The following is a 21,309-nucleotide window of genomic DNA, read 5'->3' as shown; positions in this document are numbered from 1 at the left end:
AAACCCACATTTTTGATATTAAACATATTTAAAAACATTTTGAAACAATAATGATGTCAGTTGACACAACAACATTTCAAATGAACTAACTATTAGACGATCATTTTTTTAATTTTTTTTTATTTATTATTCAAACAAGTGTAGTGTTTCTAATGTTAAATTTGATGATATAGCAAATTAGTTCTGCATTGTTTATCTTTTAGGTTAGTTCATGTCATGAGTTTAGTTTTATCATGGAGTTTTTTCTAGTGTTTTGATTACATGTCACTGTTAGCTTTGTAGTGGTATTTATTTTATATTAGTTCATGTTTTTTTTATATAGTGACTTATTTTTTATTTTAATTAATTAGATTTAATTTCATGTCACTTATCTAGCTAGTGAACCAGCTATGTAAGCGTCTTGTGCAACGTTGTTAGGATAAATTCCAATTTTGTGTATTTTGTGTATTAACAGCAGAAGAGTATAGATGCGTGTGATTTTACCACTTACTCAAACAGAAACTACAAAAATATATTAAACCAAATAAAAAAACACTTTATTTACAACTTTTTAACTGCCACTTACAATATATATGTGGCTACAAAACATGTGTACCTGCACAAAACTGTCACTGTCAGTCTCTGCACCTGTCATACTAAACCTAAGCCACTCTCTCTCTCTCTCTTTACATTACATTACATTTCATTTAGCTGATGCTGTTTTCCAAAGCGACTTACAATAAGTGCATTCAACCATGAGAGTACAAACCCAGAACAACAGGAATCAAGAATGTACAATTTTCTTCAAGAAAGCCAAACCACAGAGTGCTATAAGTAAGTGCCATTTAAGTGCTACTAAATTTATAGCGTAAACTAGTTATTTTATTTTATTTTTTATTCAAGGTATAGTCGCAAGAAATGTGGTTTTAGTTTGAGGCGGAAGATGAATAGACTTTCTGCTGTCCTGAAGTCATCGGGGAGCTCGTTCCACCATTCTGGAGCCAGGAGAGCAAACAGTCATGATTTTGTTGAGTGTTTAGTTCGCACACCTCAAAACACCCTTCTTGTCCTTATTCTGAGAGCAAATGCCCGCCATGCAGGCCTCACACAGGGCGCTCTCATGGGGTTTGGTCAGCTTTTCTTGTCTCGGTGAGTCATCTTCATCATCCGATTCTTCCCCGTAGCAATTCTTCCGGATTTTGGAAAACAGCCTATCTAAAGCCATTTCAACTTCATCCTGGGGAAAACCAGGTCGCTCAAACTGCTTGTTACCGCAGCTGCGACAGGTCTGACCGAAGGGTCGCATGATCACTGTCCCCCGATCATTCTGCAGCCGGTAACGAAACAACACCACTATCCTAGCTGAGTGCCAGATCTTGGAGCAGGATGCACACTTGAAACTGAGGGATATAAGAAGACAGGCAAAAGTCAGTCTCAGCTGTTAATCATGACCTCACCCCATTTTTATCACATCAAATAAGTGATTGAAAACAAAAAAACTTGCTGGGGAAATTATCACTTGAACACACATTGGTGTGATAGGAACAAACTGACAGAAACCATGTTTGAGAAAAATGTGTAGTCCATGCCCTATAAACTATGCTGCAGCCACCAGGGGGCATCAAGACCATTAGGGGAGCTGTCATGTTGTCCATCTTTGGTATATGATATACTGCAACGTTAAATATCTTTAGATTATAGCTGGATACATACTCTCCATGGGCCTTGTGGCAGTAGACCTTCCAGCCTCTCTTCTGTTCCTCTTTGGTGACTGTGTCGGACTGACTGTAGTTAAAGTTGAGAGTCCATTGGTCTCCATAGTCCAGCTCATTGTCATCATTCAGCATCTCGTCAAAAGTGTCCCGCCATAAGGCTGGAACCCATTCTGCAGGGATGTGAAAAAAGAAACAGGTTAAATTACAAATCAGACTCTTTATAAAGATGGACGGCAAGGCAGCTCCCAAAAACTGAAGCAAAAGCGTCTCGTACGCCACCCGGTGGCTGGATACAGTAAAAGCCATACATCTCGTCACCGTTGCGTTATTGGATGGGACATAAACAAAATATGGCATGGTTTCTAGCATTTCAGGTAGTTCTTTCTAGTTATTTGATGCTATAGTAGTGTGGTGAAATTTCCTGGTTGATTGCTCATACTGTGTTGCAATTGGTTAAACGTGTATCGATGGGTAGAGGCAGGAAGTGAAAACATGTTTATTTTCAGTCTGTGGTGGTAGCTCAATAATCATAAAAAAGATGCGTCTCTGTGCTACTGGGAAAATTAACAAACTGTACGAAAAATAAGCTTCAAATGATTCCGACAATTCAGCATTTAAAAAAAGTATCTAACACCCTTCTTCCATCTTTTTTAATCAAAAATGAACTAGATATAAAATTTAAGAAACGCTGTAGACATCGCAGCGGTGGCCCCAAAACGACCATAACAGGTTGCACCAAACGGAGAAGAATATCAAGAAAATATGCAAAAAGTATTCAGTGTTACCTGTAGATACCGGCATGGTTCCTCGTCGATGGGATATCTGAAGAGTTTCTGGTCTCGTAGATTCAAAGCTGAGGCAAAAGGACTCTTCAACGTCTGCAGCAGTGTCTGTAATGTCCTCTGCGCGCAGGCTCTATTTATTGTGTCTCATCAGCTGATACTCTGGAAACGAAACTTACCATCAGTTTCGTTTTCCTTTCCCCAATGGTGACACATTGATGCCACGTGATGTTATGATATAACTTAATTTGTGCATTCCGAAATTAACCTTTAGCAAAAAGCAAAACAAGTGAGCGCCCTTTTTTACCTTGAGTAATTGTTTTATGTGATTAAAGTTAGAGTCCTGTTGTTATTGATTGCATTCTGGAATTTTATGTATCTTTATTGTATTTTATGATTTTTTTATATTTTTGTATTTTTGTTTGTTTTTATGTTATACTGTTATATGTTAAATTACATTTTAAACATAATTTATGTCTGTCCCAACCACTTGTGTTTGGCTGCATGAATGTTGTAAAACAGGTATTGTATCAAACACCTTAAATGACAAAAGTCAATATTATGCCTGCAAAGTAACTCATCTCCAGCCCATTTACATTGTTTCAGCTGTAATGTTTCATATTCATATTTTCCCCAGACATAAAAAACATTTCTCTATTTAATATTTTCGCCCAGCAACTTAACTCATTTTCTTCAACAAAGTTTTTTCCTCACACATGTATCAAAATGTATCCTTGCAGCACATAAAAAAAAAAAAAAAAAATTCGTTTCTGTTTTGGTTTCCTTTACAGAAACTGCAGTAATCTTTCGAAATATGATGCAAGCCTTCATTCCACACAACCCAGTTCAGTGCACTAGGGAGCAGTATGACACAGCTGCTGGATTCACACAGACCAAACGCAGAGGGGAACATAATAGCAGAGCGTCTGAACACAGGGCTGGGATATTCTGGGGCTCAGGGGAAACGTTTATTTTGGGAATCTTCTAAGGTTTCCATTAAAACAAGTTGCCAGAGTGACTCAGTCCCCTTTCGAAACCACATTTAGTTCTGCTGGACCAGATGAACAACTTTGTCCTGCCAGAGGTGGTTTCCCAGCTGATTAGAAAGAGAAAAAATAATAAATAAAGATGGGTGTCTTGTATCCACCATATTGAAGTTCAGTAGGCTCTTCACAGTAATCTAAATCTACCAGCCTTCACCGATTTAAATGGCAGGTTAAATTTTTTTTCCCGAACTAATCTTTCAACACTGTGATGTGGTTGAATACAACACCTGCCCCCATAAGGCTTGGTTTTTACTGCCTCGTTAACCTGGTTTGTTTGGTGACTGATATCCATCAGCGCCCTACTGCATGTTTATGACACTCTCAGTCCTGTCGGCCTCTCTCATCCACAGCCCGCATTTCACATGCAGGGAAAAAATTATAGCAAGATTCAATGCTGCAAACACTGATCTGTGTTACATCTCCACTTTGAATGTTTCTGGTGGGCTGGTGTCTTCTATTTTTGAACCTTCAAAGTGCTTTTCACACCTTAACCTGAGAAGCATGCATTGTTTCAACCTCAATCACATTACCAACGCTTGAACTTCCTGTAAGAGGCAGGAGTGCTCGCAGTTGTGCTCCTGCACAGCCGATCCCAGTGAAAGAAAGTCCAAAGGTAAAGACCAAGCCTTCACAAGGACCTTTGTGGGTGTCTAATATTCTGTCATATACAATGGAGGATTTTCCTGTGAAGATGTTTTAAAAACAAAAATGGAAAGTCTTGTTTAAGTCTGTGGATATGTCCATGTGCTCTTTTATTGATTTACTATGCAAAGCTTCTGCTATTAAGAAGAACGGCTCATGCCAGAGTCGAGCTGGTTCGATTGATAGAACCCTTGGTTGTGCATACTGTCTGTAAAGTTATGCATAGTGTTTTCTAAATAATCATTACTGTCATTTCATGAGATGTAATTATAGATGGAAAATGACAACACCTGACACAGGTATGCAGTGACGCTGCAAATGAAAAAACTCACTCACTGTGGGGACTTTCCTTCTATAGCTGGAGCTGTTCATAGTTCATAGTGATGCTCCACCCAATAAAAGTACAACTGTGGGTAATGCATGTCGGAGTCTCCTGGTGAACACACACACACAGGCACAAACGCGCACAGGCACAAACGCGCACACACATACACACACACACACCTAAAAAAATCTAAAGTACATACAAAAATAGACACACATCATACACACATGCGTGCACAAAAACATACGCACACACATACAAACACATACACAAACACATACAAATACACATACACACACACACACACACACACACAAACATACACATACACATTCACATACACATTCACATACACATACACATACACATACACATACACATACACATACACTTACACATACACATACACGTACACACACACACACACGTATACACGTATACATACACTAACCTACAAATTATCATTTAACTATATTGGGGATTACTCATTAAGGATCACAGTTTACTCTCTGGCTTGTCACTTGACCCCACGCAGACTGGAGAAACATACCATGAAAAGACATATCATTATATGGTGGGTGGTAATGAGGGTGTAGTGTCTCATTGGCATGTGACTGTGTGCACACACACTCAACTCAAACACAGTGTAACTCTTACATATAGCCACTGTATAGTGTCCAACCGGCCCTTCTTGCGCACCTCTCCTCCAGGCAGGTTGGTGTAAAGCTGACCTCAAAGCCCCAGGCTCCAGAGAGTCACCTTATACTCGGGTGTGACATTACAGCGTGAGAAAAGCATGCTGGGAAACCGCACAAGGCCGCAGAGAAGCAGGCCCCAAACAGAGAGAAGAAAGGGAGACCACAGAAGAGCCCACTCACAGAGTAACCTCTTTGTATCTTCTTTCTATGGAGCAAATTTCTATTGATCGGAGGAAACGCTAATTAAATCTACTTGGGAACAAAAGTATCATGTGTTGTCTCTCTCGGGCGCACTGAGTTAAATGGAATGAATAAATGATTAGAAACATTATAACATGTATGACGTTAATATGTCACATTCATTCCTACCGTTATACACAGTCTATATAGTGATTGGACAATTGGGTTCATACAACATCATCATTAGACTGAAGCTTTGACTGTGCAAACCCCATACAGACTTCTTTCTCAATGTTGACATAACTACCTCACCAGATGTTCCATAACTTGCTTTCCAGTGTATGTGTGACTTTCCTCGGCTGATAGACATTAAACTGGAGGACTAATGGCTTCCGCTCCCCCAGGACCATCAAAAGAAAAGCAATAAAGATTATGGATGTATGTTTGGAAACATGAATGAATGGATGGACTAATAGACAATATGGTTGGACTGTAAACAAGACATGCACAAATTAAAAGCCTGTTGAAAATAATCACAATTCTCGAATCTTCAGTTGCGCAGACAATATATGTATTTTTACAACTCTTTTAATTCCATGCAATGTATATCTTCATATGTTTAATTGCATTATACCGGTTTTCTATATGTCTAACAATTCACTATTACCATTACAGGAATAGTTTGACACTCTTGAAAGAGCACGTGTGTTTTCTTGCTGAGAGTAACATCAGAAAATTTATACCTCTATCTTGTCTGTTCTATAAATATGAAAGGGTGGCCAGCATCCACTTAGCTTAGCTTAGCATAAAGACTGGAAACAGGGAGAAACACAGGCCATTTTTTTTTTTTGAAGTGACAGAATCCAAAAGCCAAACTATGAACGATGTGCTTTAAGATGATTATGACAGCGAAGTCAATAAAGCTAGTTTGAATTCAAATAGATCCAGATAAGACCGAGTTCTCAGCCGGAGGCATGCTGAGGTGCAGGCCAGGATTTCTCTGCTGCCCCGGACTCTGCCTGGACCTGCAAACCTGTTCAATGGCTGCCAGGTTGGGGGAGGGAGGGAGGATGGGGAGAGAGCAGCTGAGTCAGTAGGACAGATAAAGAGAGCGAGAGAGAGAGAGAGGGAATGAAAGAGAGGGAGAGAACGAAAGAGAGAGAGAGAGAAAACGAGAAAGGGAGAGAAAGAAGAAGGAGGTTGGGTGTGGTAAGATGCCTTGAGCACATTCCGTGGAGTGGCCGCGCCCTGCGTCTCAGTGCCTGTATACCTGCTACTATTTATTATCAGAGCTCGTTCACGTAAGCAGACCTTCTCTGTTGACACTCGCACTTCGGTCAAATCATTTCACACACTCAAAATACTTGCACTGTCATAGTCGCCTGCATGCAAACTCTCGCTTCATATCTCTGTCACACAGAATGTTGCACATTTGCATGAATAGAAAAACAGGCACAGAGATACCGTGGAAACATGGCCCCTAATATGTGTGTGTGTGTGGTTGTGTGTGTGTCCAACAACTCAGTATGAAATAGGTGCTCAGGCAGACATTCAAGCAGCGGGCACGCCCGTAGGAGCAGGACTGAACACAGTCACACTCCCAAGAGTGTGAGGGGGTTGTTATCAGAGGCCATGAACAAGGTGTGTTCTGTCTGATAGACACGTTTCAGGACAAAGGACAATCCAAATAAAGTGCAAACACACTGGTGTACATTTTTACCCGTATTACAGCTTGTGTTCGTGTAGGGATTGGTGGCGTATTATGAATCACACACAGTAAAGGTGATTTAGAAGACAGAAGAGAAGTTGTCAAAAGAAAATGAGGGGAAAGTTATTGCGTCTGAGAAGTTGTTTTTCTTTATATTACACAATCAATAACATCAGAGAGGAATTCACATCAAACAATCATGATTCTCTTTGGCCAAAACAGTGACAACAGTGTGCTAAATCTAGTACAAATTCTGGTTTCTACACTTGCACTGGGACAACAGTTGAACCCTGGATCTACTTGAATTGCATAGTGTGTTCATGAACATTAGCCATGGGCTTCCCAAATCCAGCCCTTATTATTAAAGGAAGGAGAAAGTGAGCGGTGCAGCCTGCAGCGAGGAGGCAGGCTTTGCAGTGGATGCATGTACAGCACAAAAGGAACTGCCAGAGTCCTGCTGATTCAGCACAAATGTTTTGCTGTGGAGAAAAAACAATTGGTGATGGATTTACACAACGTCTGAGACAGAAACGTGACCTGAAAAAGACGTTTTCAGAGACAGATTGTACAATCTGTCTCTGAAATCGTCAGGTTTTTCAGAGACAGATTGTACAGCTAATGAGGAGCAGGATCCACTGTGGGTACAATTGCTGTTTATAGTATAATGGAAACTGGCCAAATAGTTGTTGGTACAGTCATTAAGTCTGAAGAAAACTGACTCAGTATGTTCCTTATATAAGAATATCCATTTAAAAATGAGACAATATTACCAACGATAGGCTTCTTGTCTTACCTAAACAGTTATAGACAAATACTACAAACTACAATTTAAAATGTCCAGCACTGATTTGGGAAATTGTGCATATCTGCTATTGTGAATCAAATTTTGCATTTCTAAGTGACATATTTGTGTTATTTCCTCTTTCACTAATCGTGCCGTGGAGCTTGAACCTGGTGCCTGATGCTGATAATCCTCCAGGGACTCAAGACTCAACAGGATTTCAATGTCAAACAATCCATACATAAGTTCACAGCAGGGATGACCTGTTTGTCGGGGAACTACAGTGAACCCATAATCAGTGCAAACACGGCAGTCAACATAGAGAACAAATATTTCTTGGTTATGTAATTTACACCAGAAAAATGTGCAAATGGCCAGGAACAAACAGCCCTACACATGATTGTCTACCTCTTATAGTAGAAATATAGAAGAGCAAAATAAGTGATCTGATCACCTAAATGTATTTATCAATTAAATTTAATCTGTATTCCACAACCACAACAAATTGTAAAGGGCTCTTCCTTGGCCCAGGCCCCATTTGGGGGCGGCTGTGCCTCAGGAGATATAGCAGATCATTCACCGACCATGAAGGTTCGGTGGTTCAATCTCCGGCTCCTGCAGCCGACATCCAAAGTGTCCTTAGGCACGATATCAAGCCCTCAAATGGCTCCTGATCATTATGCTGACAATGAACGAATGTGCATGATAGTAAAAGCACATAGTAGCACCGAAGCTGCTTTCAGACATGCACTGACCTTCGGAGATTCTCTGCACTTTTTCTGGGGAAATGTGAGAAGCAAATGTCCAAATGAGAGGCTCCGGATCACCTGCAGACTTTCTCCACCTGGTCCCCTAGTATAACGTCTGCAGATAGATGGGGAAATCCGATGTGAGTAAACAATGAAAATAAATAAAAACAAAGCAAATATCTTTTATTATATAAAAACAGTAAATTTACCAAGTTGCCAGTCTTTTGTGTGGATATTGGTTGAGACAGTTTTTACGTAACCCTGCCGACAAATGACCCAACAAACTGACAGCATTGAACATTCAACCTTTTTGCACGAACAGGCCAAAAGTGCTGGGACAAAACAGTGTAAAGAGTCAGTGGGTCGAGGGGTAAACCTCTGATTTACTAGAACATTATTGGCTCGTAGCCCAAACTGTCACATCCAAAAGAAAGAGGTCTCCTCCAACTCCTGCTGGAGGAAACACCGAGCAGCACCCCTGACATAAAGGCCAGCACATTTGAAATATGCCACTGGGAGTGAACTTCCAATGGGTTCGTTGTTTCCAGTGATGCTTGGGAGGAGTCTCACCGGTGGGAAAGCCCTGCCTTCACAGACAGGAGCCTGCGCCCTCTTCCTCCTATTTCAGCTCCGTGCTTTTAGTGGCGGCGGCTCCCCGAGGTTCCCACACCGCCGAGTGAAGCGCTCAGCCCCGGGCCTGCAGCTCAGGAGACCCTGGTGACGGTGGAAGGCTGCACACACACTTCGGGGGGGTCAGGGCGGGAGATCCGACCCCGATCCGAGGAATGTGACGCACGGACGCAGGCGACTGAGGGAACGAGACGCGCACCGGCAGTTTCACCAGCGAAGGCGACACCGAGCTTCTCAAGACACAAACACAAAGAGTGGACGAGCTCTGCAGAGAAGTTCCGCGAGGTACGAAATGGAAGTAAAGAGGAAGTGTGCAACCTGGGATAAAGACGTTCTACCACTATCTATTCCTCTCTATACTGTTATATATTATATTATAGTTGTGTTACAAACACTATTCTATTCTATACACAGTAGACTATCCTTCTGTCCTGATCTAATCAAACAAACACTATTCTATTCTATTCAGTTCTGGTTTGTTCTGTTCTATAATTTACTTTACCCCATACATACAGACTATCGTCCTGTCCTATTCAAACAAACACTGTTCTGATCTGTTCTATTCTGTTCTGTTCTGTTCTGTTCTGTTCTGTTCTATTGTATTCTATTCTATTCTATTCAATACATGTAGACTATCCACCTGTACTGATCTATTGTGTCCTGTCTTCTTTGAGTCGCTGCTAAAACTCTGTCCTGCTCTCTTCTACTCCACTGTATTTGATCCTCTTCCAACTGTCATTATCTTGTCTGTTCCATTCTTTCTCTATCTGTCACTCCGGTAATGTGAGTGGTGAGCAGGTGACTCTCCTCATAGGCAGCCTGTTGTTTTCGGAGGACTAAGTCATCCAGGTATCTGCTGCGAAGAAAAAAAAAACCTGATCAGCATTGTTGAAACAGACTTAAACACACAGAAGGCTCCATGTTGGCTGGCTCCGACAAGCTGTGCAGCCCACTTTCCACAGTGCTCTGAAGACACTGAAGCGAGGGGGGGGGGGGGGGGGGGCAGCTGGGAAACTGCCACTTTGAGAAATAACATGGTTTGAGACTGAGGAAGGCTTTGTCTGTATTGTGCTGCAGGGGAGCCGTGGGTGGTGAATTGTGCTTGAAAAGGCAGGGACACTTTTACAAGCGTGTGCAATGGCTCGGTTGCACAATACTTTGTCACTGACATTAGGCCAACCTGAGGATAAATGGTGAAATGATATCCATCCCTGGCCTTCTACTCATACTATGCTGAACAAGGAGGAGAAGAAGAAGCTGCTGTCACCCAATAGGCTCTGATTATAACTTTACAAGGAAAAAAGATCAAACTGACTTTAGCGTCACATTTTAAAAGATGTGCGGAAATTCATTCAGTGAGTCACTGAGATGGAATAAACCAACATGTGTTTATAATTTGGAGGGAAAAGTTTTTCGTGCCAGCTGCTCTTGTGGTGCATGTGCGCTTCTTATTAGAGATTTCACCCTGTCACACCATCCATATGGGCAAGGCTGCAGCCCCGATCATTAAGGGCTCAGCATCTCTTTAGAATCCTGCAAACAATATTGAATGGAAAGCAATGTGAAAGCTATTTTGCTTTCCTTTCTGCTCGAGCTGACCACAGACATTTAGGCATTTGGAAAAAGTTACGAGGACATCAGTGGACCTGTTTTTCTTGCACTGCTGCTGGTTAGAAAAAAGGGAGGATACACTCCAGAGTGTGTTTTCCCACATGCGGCACGCATTCGCCTGACCTTGAGCTGTCATTTGTGTGGCATTCAGCGGACACACTGATGTGGCTCCTGCTCTGTTTGCTCTTATCTCAGGTTTGTGTGCGTGTTAATCTAACCTGCAGAATCAGGACACAACTGTCTCTTCCTTCCAAACCTGTTCTCAGGTATTTTAACACCGAATTATCACACAAAACGAATCGACTGAAGGGGAATGCCGGATCAATCTAAGCGTTTGTTTAGTGAGGTGTGTTCAGATATGTGTGTGACGGAGAGAGATCGGTGAAAACTGTTTTTGGAAAAGTTTGCGCCTCCTCAGGCTTAATTCTCCCGATTCACATGTCAAGACATTAAACTGTTCCTCCCTCACCTCTCCTCATGTCGGAGTTCTTGCAGAAATGCTGGGAATGAGCCGTTATCACGCTCGGTGAGCAAACCTTGGCTGCATCGGAATATTGGATTTATCAGGCTCCAGTATCTGCAGTTGGTTTGTCGCCAACCTGTCCTGAGGCGGTTTAGTGTTTCAATGCGGTTTACTGTTTATGGGCTCGTCCTTGTGCGGGCAACAGAAAGTTTCATAGCTGAAGGTGGAACGTAGAGAGAGCGAGAGGAAGATCTCCCCCGTTGTGTGTCCCTGTCTTCAGTTTGATTCAGTCGCTATAACAACAAACAAAGCAGACCTATTTGTTTGAATATCCAACCTGTCGGCCAGGTGAGATACAGAAAGTCTTGCCGGGCCTCTTGCGTTGGCCTCTCCTCCTTCATCCTACTCTGACCTACAGGTCAGCCGGCTGAATAGGACACCCCTGGGCTCTGCTTATTGCTGCTGTGCTCTTGAGGTCTCATATTCACCACAGGGCTGATCTGCGCTGGTCCCTCACTTCCTGTTAGCTTTTCCTATTTTCTAACTGAAAGACAATAGCGACATCACTAACCGCTTCATGAATGCACTCGCAGGGGTTTCTAGCTGCTTTTGACAGGCAGGTGCACATCTCTCAGTTCTCAGGTATGTGGTTCTGTACAGATAAGTCCCCAGGCGGTTTGATTACTTTAAAATAAAGAACCCAAGTGCTCGTGACTCGTAGAAACTTGGCGCGAGTCAAATAATTCCCTGCATGCGTGGCCAGCGTGGCTTCACGTCCACCATGAAACAGTGGAAAGCTGAACAGCCCACCGCAAAGAGCTAATTACGAAGGCTTGAAATGAATAAGGAAACAGGATGTCAGCCATTTTAGCCAGCAGATGAATCAGCGCAGAGCAGTATCCCCAGGCAAGGCCGGGCTGCTGGGTGACTCACAAGACCTATGACTAAACCCGGTTGTCCCAGTGATTGCAGGTCGGGACTTGGGCCCTCTGCAGATTGCCAAAGAGTGTGAGGAAGTTTAGAAAAACGTGTCATACACACACACTTTTAAAAGTATGTAATATCTTAAAAAACTGCTTGTCACCCTCCAACTCAGACCCCGGGTCACACACACACACACGTATACACACACACACAATTATGTCGTCAGTCAGCCACAGGTCCTGAGACATTCCTGTGCATTTGCCTGGTGATTTATCTAGGCAGTCAAAACAATCCTGTTTTGACAACCTGCTGCAATAGTCAAAAGATACCTAGGTAGATTCTTTGCTAAGTAACTTAACCAGCAGCATTCAACATGTCCAGTTTGGTTTGTTAACCCCTCAGATGAACCGTCCACTGTGCAGCTGTCAGGACCACATGTAATATCAGTGAAGGGTTGTCCTGGTTGGCTCAGTTGATGGTGCATAACACCTTTGTGCTGATAGGTCGGTTTCAGCACTGGGCAGCCATCTTTATTGTTATGTTCAGGATAACAAGGTCAGGCCCCTATATCCAGGCCAGCAACACCAAACAAACCTATGTTCATGCTGATGCTGTTTGCACGGCCGACTTGCCATGTTTCTTTTTGCCAAGTGATTGGCTTTTTTACGAAAAGGGGCGAGACATAGTTTTCTCTGGAGGTCGACTTGTTTTTCTAACCGGGACTTTGTTTTACTGTCGGTGATGTATCTCATGAGTTTAATCCTGACATGATATGTCACGTGCCTCACTGGAGCAGTCGTCCCTCATCTCTGCTAGGATTAGTGAATCCTACACTCACCCTGCTCTCTAATCCACACAAACAATCACACATTCATAAATTATTACGCAGCAGTGTTCCTTTCAATCCCTTAATTACGTTCAAGTGATGATGACATAACTAATAACAAACTCATCGTTCTCTCCTCAATCAAACTTTTGGCCATAACTGACATATTTTTGGCGCATGGGCCTGAGCAGCAGCTTGAAGCGTGACGCACCAGCGTGACCAGTTCTCTGATCGAAGATACGAGAGAACCTGTCTTTACAGTTCTTCGTGCCGTTCCCTCCTCTCCCTTCACGTGTCTCTATTCTCTCACTTGACTTTCTTCTTTCTCTTCCTCCCACATGTAGGGCCTATCTTTAATGTTGTTTTCTCGAAAAGCCAGACTGAATTTCAGTGAATCGCTAGCACAGGATATTTTATTGCTGATTAAAGTTGTCATCAAAATAAACTGCCTGTATGAGGCCGTGAATAAGAACTTGGTCAATTTAACGTTGAATCACAGTCTTACTATAAACTAAAAATATATATAAGATACCAAACACATTGCCTTGCTTAACAATCTCAGTTATTTTATATTCTACTTTATTGTTGTCGGATGTTATTTTTGATAGAAACAATTTCTATGATGCATTCACGTGGTAGACATGATATTGATAGAAAAAAAACACCAGCCTCCCAGTAGAATACAGAAAACAGACATGACACTGCTGGAGTGTGATCATGTGGTGTTGTTTACTGGTGAAGTTGTGTGTGATAATTATTCACCTAATGAGTATTCGTTAAACTGACTACACAGGCTTTGTGACAGAGACAATGGACACTTTGTGTATAAGGTCAGGGGTAACCTGTCTGTTTGTGTATCCTTACACACAGATAGTTTATTTCCTCTCGTTGCCTGAAAGAAATTTAGTTGGAATATGAGTGTATTTTGGAAGTATCATAGACAGAGGAATTCAGAGTATATACAGCGACTAAAGCAATATGACTCGAACATGGAAATATTTTATTGTTGTAGCTTTGACATTCAAGAATACTATATTATATTTCTCTAAACCACAAAAACGGGCTGTGCAGACGTTGGGGTCAATTCCTTGTGCATTAACCTTTTCCTGTTTTCTGTATTTTTTGCACAGGTTCAAATTCCTCTTCCCTTACCTCACCTTATCTGAATCCCCCCCCTTTGATAAATTTCAACCATGACACACCGATCTCAGTGTTCGTCCATAGGGGACAACCCCCTGGATCCGAACTTCCTGCCCCCCCACTACCGCGAGGAGTACCGCCTAGCTATCGATGCCCTAATAGAAAACGATATACAGGTAAGACTGCAGTTTCCAGATTGTGCCTTTTATTGGTCTATGATAGTCTTAAATGAAATGCCATGTTAGAATTTATGATGTGATCATTTTGGTTGTTTCTCCGGTCACCGGTCACACCAGGGGTACTATGAGTTCCTCCAGAGCGCAGATGTGGTCAGTTTCTTGGCGCAGCCAGAAATTGAATTCATCAAGTCCACAATCCAGGTGCCCAGTCAGAGCTGCTCCAGCTTACCAGAGCTGACATACCATGAGGGATCTCTTGTGCCCGATGGCTCCTCCGACACCTACTGGCCCATGCAGTCAGACCTGGCTGCCCCGGGGCTGGACCTGGGCTGGCCTCAGCCCAGCTTCGTTGGGCCCACAGAGGTCACGACTCTGGTCAACCCCTCGGACCCAGACATGCCAAGCATCAAGGAGCACGCCAGGAGACTCATCAAGAATGCACGTCAAGTGAGTAAAAGGGAGGGGTCAATTGAGACGACAGACTTGCATAACCAGTTTGCTTTGAACAGGTATTCCTGATCAGAAGATGGCATCTGAAGTCGAGATCAAAGTAGTGAGCTTAAATAAGTAGAAATCTATTTAATATGCACAAATTTAGACATGTTTCATACTGTTTGTTTTAATGTGTAGGGATATGTACACTTCTTCTAATGTCTGATCTATGCAGATGGGTGGTCAACACACAACATAGTAAATCAACACACCAGTATCCTCCATCCCTTTTTTTATCAGTAGTACACATCAGGTGTTAACTCTTCAAAAAAAAGCGATTAGATAAATGGCTGCCAGTGACTCTTTAGATGTTTTCAGACATTCACAACACAGGGGAAGGTTTTCTTTTTATTTATCGCGTGTTAGAGGCGTCATCAATCCCCCAACTCATTCACACTGAACACAGCAGGGGATCCCCTGGATTTCGGCAGAGACTGCGTTGACACATGCACCAACTCTGGAGAAAATACAGAGGAGCTGTGCAGTGCAGTGCATGTCTGAAAGCAGCTTTTGTTTGTTTAATCTTACTTTTTATCTTCCACTGCCACCACTCCCTTTCAGAGGATTTTCCTAAGTGGTTGGCCTTTGGCTAAATTAAAAATAAAATGAAGCCACAATGTATGCCAAACATCACGAGCAGTCAAACCTGTTGGTGTGGTGGGTCATGTTGCTGTCCTTCCTCCATGTCTGTCTGTGTCTGGATTTTAGGCCTGACGCTTTTACTTTGGACAAAATTTGCAAGGGTGTCACTTACATGAACAAAGTGAAGTGTTTCAAAATATACACAGAGGACAAACAGGCTCTTAGAGACAGGAGTCATTAATCCTACAAGCTTTTCTTTTCTTAACCTTTACTGTATATCGCAGTTAGCAATTTACCTTTGTACCTTTATTCACTGGACCTAAACTGCTGAAATGCCAGTAAAAACTGGAATAATTGGGGTGTTGTAAAAATGTATGACTGATACTGTGTTTTGCTACAATGTGTTACTCATTGATTATAAAGGGTTAAACAAAATTTTGTTTTACCATTGTGCAGTATGTCGTAAACCTGTATATGCTATATTGTGTAAATGTATAGCCAGAATACAAAGGACCATATTATACTGAACAAACCTTGACTAGTTTGTTTGCTCTTCTGTTTCAGGTTATTGCCGTGGTGATGGACGTTTTTACTGACATCGACATTTTTGCTGACCTCTTGGACGCAGCAGCTCGCCACGTTCCTGTTTACATTCTGCTGGATGAGCAGGAAGCCCATCACTTTTCATCTATGGTCATCAACTGCAAGGTCAACCTGGACTTAATACATGTGAGTTTGGCTTCCCGTAACAATTTGTCCAAAAATTTAACAAATACCTGGCAATCCTGTGGCCTTTATTGTTATTTTTACTAACTTGGAACACTTCATTCTTACTAAGGCTTGTATACATGATTGGATTTATAGATGATGCGTGTCAGGGTTGTGGCCGGAACGACCTATTACTCCCGGACGGGCAAATCATTTAAGGGACAAGTGAAAGACCGTTTCCTGTTGGTAGACTGTGGGGCTGTAATCACTGGGAACTACAGGTGAGTCAGATAATTGTGCTAACAATGAGTCTACTCAATTGCCAAGACTACCATGCGCTTCAATCTGTAAACACAACTTGTCCTCTGTTAGTTTCATGTGGTCCTATGAGAAGATCCACCGCTGCATTGCCCACCTCTTCCTTGGGGAGCTGGTTTCCACCTTTGATGAAGAGTTCCGCATCCTCTTTGCTCAGTCAGAGCCTATAGTCATTGACCCGTCAGATGGAGCACTTACGAAACCTGACCCCAGCAGTTACCTCGGCAGCCAGTTCGGTTTGAAGAGGACCCAGTCTTTGCGTAACCCAATAGGTTTCCGTAGGCAGCCTGAGCTTCCTTCTGCATTCCCCTATGGAGATTCTGATCGGAACCTTGCACTTCCCTTCCGGAGGAACGACCCATTTCGTCATACCGTTGAGCCTGGTGCAGGAATTACAATTGGGAAGTATTCTCAGCAACAGTTTCGTATGCAGCAGTCCTTCCTGGAGCAGGGAAGATCCATAGTTTCCAAGCAGATGGAGACGAGTGCCACTGGCTTCAAGAGGCACAGCTATGCAGAGGGAACCCAGGAAAGCTACACATCTTCAAGGCAATACATGAAGAGCAGGGTCATGAATAATCTGGATGAGACAGACTTTCACAGGTAGTCGCACTTTAATACCTGTATTTGATCAATTCAGAAGTCATTCTCTTATGTGAGCACAATTCATAATCATACAAATAACAATAACTGTAACTTTTTTACAGGGAACATACCCAAAGTAGCCATTTCTACAGTGAAGGGCCTGGGCCAGGTTCTGGCTACGGACACTACGACAGACTCCAAAGGGGTCCTTCACACCTCTCCGTTGACCAGTATTCAAACTCAAGCTATCGCTCAGATCAGGAGCCTCCACCGGGAAACTATGGCCAAGACTACTTTTCATCTGAGGACTTGATAGGATCTGAGGGTCACCAGAGGCCTCCAGTAGCTGGAAGATATGGAGGAGGCTCTGCCCATAAGAGGCCAACAATAGGTCAGGCTTATGCCTGCCAGAGCTCACCTACACAGCCCCACATACCAGAAAAGAAACAGTTTTTCAAACAATCTGATCAAGAGCAGGATCAAGATCCAAGTGTTAGGCAGGGCCTAAGGAGTTGGAGAATCCACTCCTATCTTAGTGCGTATGAGGACGGAGGAGAAGAAGGCCTGCCTCAACCACTGGGGCCTGATGCATTTGAAGATCAGCAGCCCACCGCTGCTGCGGAAAATTCAGGTCCTCGCTTTGGGATAAAGGTGCCACCTGCAGTTCCTTCAAAGCCAAGACCAGAGATCTTGAGACCACGCTTTGGAAAGCCCAAATTACCTGAGAGCAGCAATAACGACTCAACAACAAACAAGGATCCGCAAACCTCAGTCAGTGACTTGAAGCCATATGCACCGGAGGTGGGGAGAGATCCACAGAGGGCAAAGGAAGTGGGTGTGGATGTTGAGGTGAAAGAGAATCCAGATCTCTTCCTCTCCAAACACGAATCATTTCGTTCACGTGTCAATCCAATCCTTCAACGTAGCTCTCGTCTCCGTTCTTCGCTAATTTTCTCATCTTCCAAAGCTGAGATGCACAGTGGTAGCCTGGGATTAAAACCAGCCACAAAGGAAGATGAGGAGTTAGACAAAGTGCGCACCTCCTCGATTGTGGCCCAGATCCTTGAAAAGAGAAGGTCATTGTCTCGTGAGCCTTATGAATGGAGGAAGAAGGTTGAGGAAAAAGATCAGGAGAGGGAGAAAGAGAAAGAAGAAAAGAAGAAGAAAGAGGAAGAGGAAGAGGAGAAGGAGATGCGATTGAAAGCTGAGATTAAAGCAAAAGAGGAACCTCAGAAACCTAACAGGGATGTAAGGACAACGACGACCAATGAAAGATCTGAAGTGACAACATCGTCTTCGCTGAATGTTAATGACCCGGCCAGTCGACTACAGTATTTCAAAGAATTGGCTGCCAAAAGAAAAGCTCCGAAGATGGACACAGAAGCAGCACTAAAAGCCCCAGAGCCGGCTGAAAAGAAGCCAGACCTCTCTGAAAAACCTCCGATAAAAACGACAAAAATCTCAACTGTCTCTGTCAACTCAGCAGAACCTGAACCAAAGAAGCCAGACATCTCCGCGAAACTAGCAGAGCTGGCTCGCAGACCCTCATTTAGTTCCTTAAAACCTTCTATAATCTCTCCCAAGCCTTTTGTCCGCCAGACGACTCCAGAGACATCTCAAACCCAGAAAGAGGAGAACGGCTCAGAGGGTCAGAAGAAGGATTTATTCAAGTCACTAAAGCCTCTTCCTTCACCGAAGCTCTTCAAAAGGGATCAGCTGAAATTCAAAGGACTGGGCCAACGTCGCATCTCCAGTGGTGAGGAGGTTCTGACCACAGACGCCACAGATGCAGAGAAGAGTGAACTGAAAAAGATCCGCTCTCAAAGTTCTTCAACTCTAACGCACGGTGATTCCAAGGACGGTCTCCATAAATTTATGGGCTCGAATACATCCATCAATACACTCGGCGAGGGAAAGGGTGAGGGTAAAACACTGGACTTCCTCAAGAAGCAGACACAGAGGCTAAAGGGTTTCCTTGGGCCGAAGGAAAAAGATAAGAAATCCTCAGGAGATGATAAGGGCATGAGCATAGTCAAAGAGGTCACTGGAGATGCAAGCACAAAGCAGAGTTCATCAGCTCATGGCACAGCATCTACCACTACCGACCAAACTACGGCAAATCACAAGACATCGACGGGGACGTCAGGCTCGTCCCGGTACCAGGCCCCGGGCAGCTCTGTTTTGTTCAATAGCAACCTGCGAGACGACACCAAAGTCATTCTGGAGCAGATCTCGGCCAACAACCAGAAACACCGTCAAGAGCGGGAAGAAACAGAGGCAGACAGAGACAAAAATGCTGCGGAGATGGCGCTGGAGAACTCCGCAAAGAGGAATCGATTTCTGCGGCCGGCGGGTAACGTCCAGGAGCGGGAGGGATTGCTGAAGAGGATAGAGAGTATGAGGAAGGAGAAGAAGGTCTACAGCCGCTTTGAGGTACTCTATCACCGCAAGGATGATGTTTGTTGTGTTGAGGGATAGGGTAGAAAGAAATATGACAAATGCGTTAAGTGTTGTGAAAATTAGTAAATATAGTAGTCGGATTCTGGGCTTAGACTGAATCATGTTACAAAAAACCCACATAATCAAAATATAGACAAAATTCAGTTTTACTACAATCAATCTATTAGAGCAGTATAGTATTTGGTGCTATTAGAGTAAAATGTGAGAACAATGTCTATGAGCCATATATGTTTAAAATCACATTTAGTTATTCATATGAATTTTGTCATTGGAATTAATTGAATTTAAGCAAGTTTTCCAAAAGGAATGTTTATGGGAAACCTTCTCATGTTTTTTAATATACGTTTTTTATTCCCAAGTAATGGCCGACGAATGTTTGACACAGTGTCGGGTTATAAGCTGTGAAAATAGATTTTGGTGGACGAGCTAATGTTCATTGTTTAATATATGCAGATATCATTGTTATAGATTATTACATCACTTTAAATTGAGCATTGTGATTTGGTTAAAGTGTTGGTTAAACCTGAGCAGAGTTTCCTCTGACGCCCGACAATAATGTCGATAAAGAGGAGTAGGTGGAGGTAAAGAGAGACAAACGTGGGTTCATTCTCTGTGTCATTTACTGTTATACCTGTTGTTCTGTTAACAGATGGGGAACAACCTGGGTTAACGAAAGATGGAGGAGCGGCCCTTTTAAATGGAAACTATTTATGCACGATGATCAAAAAGACCCATTGTCCATTTGTGCCAGCGAGACTATCAAAGTACCTCTGCGGCTCAACACTGCAGCCTCTCCTGGATTTTCAAACTGAGTAGTAAAACTTGAAAGACTACACGCATGCACAACAATGCTGAAAACAAACTAAAGTCATTGAGTTTGAAATGTGCCCATTTGCCAAGACTGGGTACGACTTCGACCTTATTTGGTGAGAGAGAGAGCGAGAGACGAGCCACTCCACTTTCATACTGGCTGCACGGGCTGATGTTGCATCTACCAGGAAAAAAGGTTGGGCATTTTACTTGTAACTGAGCTTGTATGAACGTGACAGAGGGAGTCAGAGGGTGAGGGAAAGATAGTACATATTGTACCCTGGAAAAGAAAATAGATACTCGTCAGTCAAAAAACATCTGCAAATTACTGCAAAAGTGCGGCCCTAGTGTTGTGTGTTTCTGTATGTGTAAGCGTAACTGGGACTTGTTTAAACCTGAATGTAAGAGACTGGATTCACCATGTGCCAATAACCCACGGGGGCCATTACCATTTTTTATCCAGCCAAGAAAGTAAAGAACAGGGTATGAAGACAAATTCAGTAAGAGTTGATGAAGGGTGAACATTTAAGGGCAAGTATGTGGAATTATAAAGTGTGAGACCAAATTAGAAATTGAGAAAATATGTTTCTAATGTGTAAATCCAATGCTGAGGCAGCAGCAGTAGTCGTTTTTGATTGAAAGCCTCTGATGAACCTTCTCCTCTCATAGTGCCTTGTGTACCTTTCTATTAAGGCGTGGACCCACTTCTCAGGGTCCAAAGTTTTCCATTAACCATTTAGAGAGGGAGCCTCAGAGCTTGCATCGAGGGAGGGGGGTTAAAATAATGTTTGTGTACCAGTCTTTGTCTCATGCAATGTAAATAAAAATATTGAGTAATTACCTGTGACATGAATCTGTGTACAAAAAAATACTTTAGAGTTGGTCATCATCTCTTAGGAAAGGAAGAATAAAAGGCCAGGTACATTTGCGTACTGGAACAGGGCCATGCCTCCTTACATAAGACATTCAGCTTCTG

At 42.8% G+C, this 21,309-nt stretch overlaps 2 protein-coding genes and 1 long non-coding RNA gene across 3 annotated transcripts; 1 reads left to right on the top strand and 2 right to left on the bottom strand.

The window, feature by feature from the left end:
- Nucleotides 1–514: 514 nt before the first annotated feature.
- On the bottom strand, nucleotides 515–2,612 carry LOC133972806 (receptor-transporting protein 4-like). The gene is made up of 3 exons (XM_062410382.1): nucleotides 2,480–2,612; nucleotides 1,693–1,864; nucleotides 515–1,379 (listed from the first exon to the last, which is right to left on the bottom strand). The coding sequence occupies exons 1-3, from the start codon at nucleotides 2,493–2,495 to the stop codon at nucleotides 1,016–1,018; spliced, it is 552 nt and encodes a 183-aa protein (XP_062266366.1). The 5' UTR covers nucleotides 2,496–2,612; the 3' UTR covers nucleotides 515–1,015.
- A 4,648-nt stretch (nucleotides 2,613–7,260) lies between these two features.
- Nucleotides 7,261–9,189, bottom strand: LOC133972690 (uncharacterized). Its single transcript, XR_009924474.1, has 3 exons — nucleotides 8,815–9,189; nucleotides 8,612–8,720; nucleotides 7,261–7,554 (listed from the first exon to the last, which is right to left on the bottom strand). It is a non-coding gene; the product is annotated as an uncharacterized LOC133972690 (long non-coding RNA).
- Nucleotides 9,190–9,380: 191 nt separating this feature from the next.
- fam83hb (family with sequence similarity 83 member Hb) lies at nucleotides 9,381–21,171 on the top strand. Its single transcript, XM_062410253.1, has 8 exons — nucleotides 9,381–9,520; nucleotides 14,190–14,375; nucleotides 14,496–14,825; nucleotides 16,017–16,181; nucleotides 16,317–16,441; nucleotides 16,533–17,081; nucleotides 17,186–19,496; nucleotides 20,173–21,171. Exons 2-8 carry the CDS (start codon nucleotides 14,253–14,255, stop codon nucleotides 20,191–20,193), a joined length of 3,624 nt encoding a protein of 1,207 aa, XP_062266237.1. The 5' UTR covers nucleotides 9,381–9,520; nucleotides 14,190–14,252; the 3' UTR covers nucleotides 20,194–21,171.
- The last annotated feature ends 138 nt before the right edge of the window (nucleotides 21,172–21,309 follow it).

Source organism: Platichthys flesus, chromosome 17 (assembly GCF_949316205.1).
Source record: "Platichthys flesus chromosome 17, fPlaFle2.1, whole genome shotgun sequence".
NCBI classification, from domain to species: Eukaryota; Metazoa; Chordata; class Actinopteri; order Pleuronectiformes; family Pleuronectidae; genus Platichthys; species Platichthys flesus.
Note: the sequence above shows the minus strand (reverse complement) of the source record. Positions and strands in the feature narration are given on the sequence as shown.

Excerpts from the sequence above, each read along its gene's own strand:
- fam83hb (XM_062410253.1), top strand. The coding sequence starts at position 14,253 with ATGACACACCGATCTCAGTGTTCGTCCATAGGGGACAACCCCCTGGAT. Across the intron at positions 14,826-16,016 it reads TCATCAAGAATGCACGTCAA|GTTATTGCCGTGGTGATGGA; the intron begins GTGAGTAAAAGG and ends CTTCTGTTTCAG. Across the intron at positions 16,442-16,532 it reads GTAATCACTGGGAACTACAG|TTTCATGTGGTCCTATGAGA; the intron begins GTGAGTCAGATA and ends GTCCTCTGTTAG.
- LOC133972806 (XM_062410382.1), bottom strand. Across the intron at positions 1,380-1,692 it reads TGCCACAAGGCCCATGGAGA|TTTCAAGTGTGCATCCTGCT; the intron begins GTATGTATCCAG and ends TATATCCCTCAG.